The following is a 7,961-nucleotide window of genomic DNA, read 5'->3' as shown; positions in this document are numbered from 1 at the left end:
TGATGCCATCCAGCCATCTCATCCTCTGTCGTCCCCTTCTTCTCCTGCCCCCAATCCCTCCCAGCATCAGAGTCTTTTCCAATGAGTCAACTCTTCGCATGAGGTGGCCAAAGTATTGGAGTTTCAGCCTCAGCATCAGTCCTTCCAATGAACACCAAGGACTGGTCTCCTTTAGGATGGACTGGTTGGATCTCCTTGCAATTATTATATATTATATTCCCTTTTTTCCTTCATTTGTGGCACCTTACACAGTGCCTGACACAGTTTAAATCTTTAATAAATGTTTATTAAATTGAAATGATGGGGAATTTGCTTCTCCAGCTTTCTATCTACTTTCCATTTCTAAATGCAGTCTCAGTCATTTTTAAACAACACATTTAACCAAAATAACATGCTGCGAAGTCTACAATCAGAAATGTGTTCAAAATTACAATTGTTGTAAAAATGATGAGTTTCTCTAGCTGGAAATTCAAAAGGTAAGCTTCTATTTTGAAAAAATATGAAAACAGACAATATTTTTATACTATCTATATTTTAATTATAATCTGTATTTTAGTTCAGAGAAAACAAACATACTGGGCTTAATGCTGAACTCTTTACTCATCTGATTTTCCATTGACTATTGAGAAAAAACTGTTGTGAAACTATTTCAATAAATTTTTTGGATCTCTTTTTATTTTTCTCACCACAACCCACAGTTTGAAATAAATCTTAAATCATGATCCCTATACATACTTATACATATGTATAAATAATCTGAAACAAAATTTCCATGAAATAACACGTATCCTTATCCCTGACTGCACTCTGATATTTCTACTGTACTTATTCAATTCTAAATTTTTAATGCTGGTCACAAGTCACAAAATAGATGTCATGACCCACTAGGATATAAGACTTGCCATTTAAAAAACATTGCATTAAACAATGTACTTTAAAATGTTTTTTCAAGTGTCGGAGGGCATTAATACTTTAGCTGCCTAGTGTTTAACTTGGAGGAACCGTGCTACTTTGAGACAATATCCAGTGAAGAATTGTAGGGAAAACACACTTAGATTTAATCTCTATGAGATACTCACCTACCTCGAACCCTACAAAAATCACCCCAGCCAGCTTTTCACCCCAGTCTTCTGGTTCTGACTGAGCCATCTTTGATGGAGATCTGTTGCTGAAATCTCAAGCAAAGGTCCCCCACGTTTCCTCAGTCCATTGGCAGAAGCTCCACCACAAGCAGCTGTGAACACTCTCTTACCTTTAGCGGGCTTCATGCTCAACACTTCCATGGCGAATCCTGAAGATGTGTGGCTGTGACAAGGACTGATTTGAACTGGATTTTCTAACTCCTGAAACTGCATTACCATTCTTAGCTTACTCACAGCAACTGAAAATGAGACTAGGTGAGGAGTAACAGAGGCCAGAGGTTGTGCGGTTTACTGATTAACTTCATTACTGAGCAGAATATTTGTAAATGTTTATGAGAAAAGTCCTCCATGCCAAATTGCCTAGTAAGCTGGAAACCAGCCTCTTAGATAAACATTTTGGGGGAGCACGTTCCAATTTAGGAATTTTCAGAGGATAGATTTTGGTTCAGTGGCTCTAAAAGTGGAATTTGAGGGTCTAGAGCCATGTTCTATGTTTTGGCATTTGTTCCTCTCAAAAGGGTACAGAATGGTATAATTTTGTAATGTCAGGAAACATGAAAGCATAATAGTGAATGGTGTGAGGCCAGTTAATCTGGGTTTGTACCCAGTGTTATGGATAGAACTGTGTCCCCTCCCCACAGTTAGTATGTGGAAGTTCTAACTCCCAGCTTCTCAGCATGCAACACTGTTTGGAGACAGGGTCTTTACAGAGGTAAGCAAGTTAAAATGAGGTCATTAGATTGGTTCCTAATCCTATATGACTGGTGTTTTTATGCAAATGGGAAATCTGTATTTCAGACACAGAAGCTCAAAGAAAAGGCAGTGTAAAAGACACAGGGAAACATCATGAACAAGCTAAGAAGAGAGGCCAGAAACAGATCCGTCCATTTCAGCCTTCAGAAAGAGCCAACTCAGCCTTGATTTTGAAGGTCTAGCCTCCAAACTGGTACAAAAATACATTTGTCATTTAAGTCACCCAATATGTGGTATTTTATTATACCAGCCTTGGCAAACTAATACATGCAGGCTTCCTTGGCACTCACTAGCTCTATGGATCACAGACAAACTACTGACTCAATTTCCTCGTCTGCAGAATGGGACTGATAATCACACAACCTCAGAGAGTTATTATAAGGATTAAATAAAATAATATTCATTAAATGCTTAGCACACTGGGTGGCTACCCATCGTCATTATATTGATATTTTAATTATTCAGCCTTGAACTCACATTGTAGGGTAGTTTACTTCCTGAGTAAGAATAATTTCTGTGGCATAACCTGTGGATACCAAGCTTGTGACTGCAGATTATTTTTTGGAAGGGAGGGCTTTAGAATAGGACTCAGTAGTTCTGGGGTTCAGCTCAGGGATAATGCAACCAGACATATCAACAGATGGTAAAAACATAGATAATAATTCCTGCCCTACTTCCCTCATGGACCTGTTGTGAAGATAAAATGATATAATAAATATGAAAGTAGTTTTAAAAGGAAAATATGATCTATATAAACATCATAATCCTTGCTAAGCCATTTCTACAACCTTTACAGGTTTACAAAGTGGCTCTGTATGCGTTGGGCTTCAATGATGGCTTAGATGGTAAAGAATCTGCCTGCAATGCAGGAGACCCGGGTTCAATCTCTGGGTTGGGAATATCCCTTGGAGGAGGGCATGGCAACCCACTCCAGTATTCTTGCCTGGAGAATCCCCATAGACAGAGGTGACTGGCAGGCTACAGTTCATGGGGTCGCAAAGAGTCCAACATGACTGAGTGACTAAGCGCACACACACACACACACACACACACACAATCTCACCTGATTCTTACTTGCACACCTTGAGGAAGGTGTTATTTCTGATGCCCACTATCTTTTACCTTGTTTTGCAGACTTGGAAAGGCAATTCAGTGAAGTTATGTGATTTGTCTTAAGTTAGCCAGCTGTTAAGGGATGAAGCTAAGGCTCTAACCCTTGTGGTAGAAAAGCTAAAGCACACCTGCCCTCATTGCCAGGAAAGAGCTATGGTTCCTGAGTGTATTTCAGTTTGGATTGCTCAAGCAAGAATCACCATTTGCAAAGCTGTTTTCAATTCTCAAAATACATTTTTCCCCTGAAGGTCTGTGCTGTTTGAAACAGTAGTCACTGCCCATATATGGCTACTTAAATTTAAATTCAGTTCAGTTGCTCAGTCGTGTCTGACTCTTTGCGACCCCATGGACTGCAGCACGCCAGGCCTCCCTGTCCATCACCAACTCCCGGAGTTTAAATTAATTTAAATAAAATTAAATTAGAATTAATTCCTCAGTTACACTAGTCCCATTTTAAGTGATCAGTAGCCACAGGTAGTTAGTGGTTGCTGCACTAGACAAAGTAAACCTACAACATTTTTTATCACCACAGAAAGTTCTACTGGATAGCACTGTTGCAGATGGTACTTGGGAGCAAAGTGAATGATATGCCAGTTGTGCCAAATGGGGGCATAAGCTATGATGCCATAAAAAAGGGAAGTTCCAGAGCAAACTCTAGCAACGATTTTCTGAGAACTGTCCTTGAGAAGAGACTTGACCAACAGATTTGAGTGATACGGTCTCACCGGAAAGACCTTCTCCACTGAGAAGGTGAACAGGAACATTCTCTCAGCCTGAATCCTTGCTCATCCAATTCCAGTTTCCTGGTCTGGACTAAATTTTGGTTGTCTACTCACTATCTATGGAATCTTAGCAGATTATTTAACATCCTTAGATCTCTGTTTTCTCATCATCAAAAGGGGAATAGTAATGGTATCTACCCTATAAAAATGTTATGAGAGTTAACATTAATGGCAAATAGAGTATTTACAATGTGCCAGGCATTCCTCTGAGACTTCTTTAAATGAGATAAGTAATTCGCACAAAGTTAAGTAATCTGCCTATGACCCCACACCAGTGATATGGGACTGGCATAGATGAGACTGAATGCAGAATCCACTAACCAATCTAAAATGCTCTTTGCATGATGCCTGACATGTAGAAAGGGCTCAAGAAACGGCAGTGATTATGATCACATTTTTCTTTTTTAACCACTATAAATGTATAAATTTGCAGCCTGATTTCATAGTCAACCTTTCTCAGTTTGGTTATCCTGAAGTCCCTGAGACCTGTTTCTTAGCCTGCAAGGTTGAGAGCCAGGCCCTGGGTTGTAGTGGATTCACCAACTAGTTGGTCAGCCGGTACCTCGCCGCATACCTCTTCCAAACGATGCATGCCCTATCTAAAAGAAGCAGTCATTTATTTTGTAATAGGGGAAGCTTCTACTGATATTTATTTTCCGTCTCCCATTTCTTAACCTTATAACAACAGTACCAGATCTGAGAATCCTGGGAGAGCAAGAACCAAAGCCACAGTGAATTAATAAAAATCCTAGAGACTGCTTCAATCTGTGGAAGAGATATAGGTAATAAAAGGTAGTAACAAAATACTTAAATAAGGCTAAAGCAAAGCTCCATTTTGTCTGAGACAATGGTATCTTTCCATCTTCTGGAAACTTTCAGCTTTGATTCGCCCACCAGGTCAGAACTACATTGACTTGTGTTAAACTCAGTGAGATGGAAAAAGACTTGAAATTAAATGTCAGAAGTATTATACAACATTGCATCTCAAGACCTTTAATTGTATTTAAAAACCATCTGGCTGGTTCTGCAACATCTGAAAATTTCTTTTAATTTAAGCAAAAGACATAGGCAAGAACCAGATTTCAATAAAAATAAAGCTATACAGAGAAAATGAACATCAACAGCTGAGAAAAGCATAATGTAATGAGAAGTAGCTAAAGGAAATGAAGTGTAAGTGGATAGGATTAGTTAGGATCTGACCTCCTGTGACTTGCTGGACCTCATTCATAATGGGGCTTTGGAAACACTGTCTGCTGCTGCTGCTAAGTTGCTTCAGTCGTGTCCGACTCTGTGTGACCCCATAGACGGTAGCCCACCAGGCTCCCCCATCCCTGGGATTCTCCAGGCAAGAACACTGGAGTGGGTTGCCATTTCCTTCTCCAATGAATGAAAGTAAAAAGTGAAATTGAAGTCGCTCAGTCATGTCTGACTCTTAGCAACCCCATGGACTGCAGCCTACCAGGCTCCTCTGTCCATGGGATTTTCCAGGCAAGAGTACTGGAGTGGGGTGCTAGGAAACACTGTCAGAAACAATAATAAAGGTAACACAAAAACGTAGATTCCATAGCTGTAATGCAAACGTGAGATGAACATGTTTTTTTTCCTTAGAACACCCAGAAATTTAGCTTGATACTGTTGGTTTCTGTTGGCTCCTTGAAAATTCTTAGCACTCAACAATGTTAAGATCAACAGAATTTCCTCCATTTAATAAGTAGAGTGGTGCTTATCATTCCAACAGTTTAAATAATAACAACTACATTTCAAACCCTGGAGGAGCTATACTGCTTTATGATGCCTTCAGATTTACAGGACACTTTCCCACACCGTCATTCAATCCTCCAACAAGCAGTGAAGTGTTATTATTAACCCCAATTTACAGGGGAGAAAACTGAAGTTCAGAGTCTCAACTGCCTCTGAGACTTTATTTCTTCCAATTTCATCACTTATTTCCACTCACATTCACTGAACTTTTCCCAGTAACACCGAGCTAAAGGAACTGGATTCATCGTACTTGAAATAGTTGGTATGGGGACATAAGATTTGCAGTGATGTGGATGAACCTAGAGTCTGCCATACAGAGTGAAGTAAGTCAGAAAGAGAAAAACAAATGTTGTATGTTAGCACATAGACATGGAATTCTAGGGTAACTGTACTGATTAATCTATTTGCAGGGCAGGAATAGAGAGGCAGATATACAAAACGGACACATGGACACAGGTTGGGGAGGGACAGGGTGGGATGAACTGGGAGAGATACTACCATGTGCAAAATATTTTGGAATCTGGCGTATATATAACACTGAGAGCTCAGCTCAGTGCTCTGTGATGATCTAGAGGGGGTGGGGTGGGGAGTGGGTTAGAAGGAGGTCCAAGAGGGAGGGGATATATGTATGCATATAGCTAACTCACTTTGTTGTACTGCAGAAATTAACACAACATTGTAAAGCAATTACACTCCAATTAAAAAAGACTGTACCTTTTCTTGCTTATTCTATGCTATTATAAGAATGGTTTTCTGAGTCTTTCAAATTCTGTTATTTTTTTTTCTTTAGTTCTTATACCACAATTTGCTAAAAGAAGACAGATTTTAATTGACATGTCACATTCTACCCTATTCATTATGTCACACCATGGGAAGCTGTGGACTTTGTCATTATTACCTTTTATTATGTACTAATTGCATAAGACTCTGCCTTCATTCATCAGAGAAGTCTTTCTTAACCCACTCAAATTAATCTTTGACCAAGTTTCCTGGCTTTCAGGATCTCCCAAAGGAAAGGAAACTTGTCTTTTTTAGGTCACCATGTCCTTCCATCCTGAGTCCTATGTATGGATTGAGTGACCAATGAGCTAGATCTCCATGTGGATTTGTGAGGCAGGCCTGGCCACAGAATGAGTTGAAGGATCTTACAAGGTGATTCCAGACCCATCTCTGTAATTCTGTTTCTTTCCTTCTTTTCTACAAGGTCCAACCTAAGAAAAGAGAACTATAGAACAAATGTACACCACTTCCCCACCCCATCTTAGCTTTCCTTTGAGTATTCCGATTGATTGGTAGCGGGGGATCCCATTAGCACTGTGTGGCAGCCCCTCTGGTGATGGTGCACATCCTTGGCCCACCTCTCATTTCAGCTGTAGCTGTAGCAGGGGATCATGAGCAAGCTTGGACTCACTTCACACTTGCACCCTGTCATTTCAAGAGCAGGCTGCACATCTCTGCTTTTTGCCCAGAGCTTCTCCAAGGCCACAGGAGACCACATGGCTTGTTTCCACTGGGAGTAGCAAAAGCACGGCCCAGAAGTTCAGGGACATCAATGCCCCCAGAGTGACCCTCAACCAGGGGGAGCCAGAGGTCAGTTAATAACTTCTCCAGTGCCTGGTGCCTCGATGGACAATTCTCTCTGCTTCTCCCAGTGCAATCAAGCTCCCCTTGCCCACAGCAGTGATCTCTATAATTCACCTCATCTTGGTTTTTCCTCCTTCCCTGTCTTATCACCCCAGTCCTTGGCTCCTGCTCCCTAGGATCATCTCTCACATAAAGTCTGCACACAATCCTTGCTTCAGGCTCTGCTTTTCAGGGTAACCATTATATGGATGGAAAGGCTTCCCCTTCTCCTTAGGCAAAGCCTTCTAGAGTGGCCCACAGTCCTCTCTGGAAGCAGCTGAAAAGCCTCATTCATGAGGTCATTAGTGTATCCACAGTCCATTAGTGAGTGCTCATCAGTATTTGTTGAGTGACATTTATGTCACTTTCTCAATGTCTTAAATTAAATGTCAGTGTCTTGGGATTTAATGATAGCCTTTTGGGTGACCTGCAGGAAGGGGGACCATGCCCAGGACCACCTTAAAGGTCACATCATATGGCAGGTGAGTACCACTGAGCCCAAGTTGCCACTTCCCGACACAACGACTGTAGAGATTTGTGGACTTGAATGCTAGTTCTAGGTGTCCTAGAATTCCCAGCCTAATAATCTCCTTTTACCAATGTTGATTAATGGAAATATGGGGTCCAGAGCCAGTTCTCGAGACTCTTTCAACTTTCCTCAATAAAAATGAGAAGACAAAGCCCTTCCAAGTCATTCTAGACTTTAGACCTTTGCATTTGCATTTTCTTTACCCAGGATACGTCTTCAGATTAAGACTGTCTTTTTTAGCTCAGTTGTCAACTCCTC

General features: G+C 40.8%; 1 protein-coding gene across 4 annotated transcripts in view; it reads right to left on the bottom strand.

The window, feature by feature from the left end:
* Positions 1-7,961, bottom strand: part of NR1H4 (nuclear receptor subfamily 1, group H, member 4) — an 80,495-nt gene that overhangs the window by 51,283 nt on the left and 21,251 nt on the right. For 2 of the 4 annotated variants that reach the window (XM_010831598.1, XM_010831599.1), the window contains exon 1: positions 1,253-1,838. The exons of the other annotated variants lie outside the window; for them this stretch is intronic. In XM_010831598.1, coding sequence (XP_010829900.1) covers positions 1,253-1,361 — 109 coding nt within the window. In that variant the 5' untranslated portion in view covers positions 1,362-1,838. Of the gene's footprint in view, positions 1-1,252; positions 1,839-7,961 lie in introns of those variants that run through there. 4 annotated transcript variants of the gene reach the window in all.

Source organism: Bison bison, unplaced genomic scaffold (assembly GCF_000754665.1).
Source record: "Bison bison bison isolate TAMUID 2011002044 unplaced genomic scaffold, Bison_UMD1.0 scf7180017864529, whole genome shotgun sequence".
Classification (NCBI taxonomy): Eukaryota; Metazoa; Chordata; class Mammalia; order Artiodactyla; family Bovidae; genus Bison; species Bison bison.
This window is presented reverse-complemented; position numbering and strand designations above follow the sequence as displayed.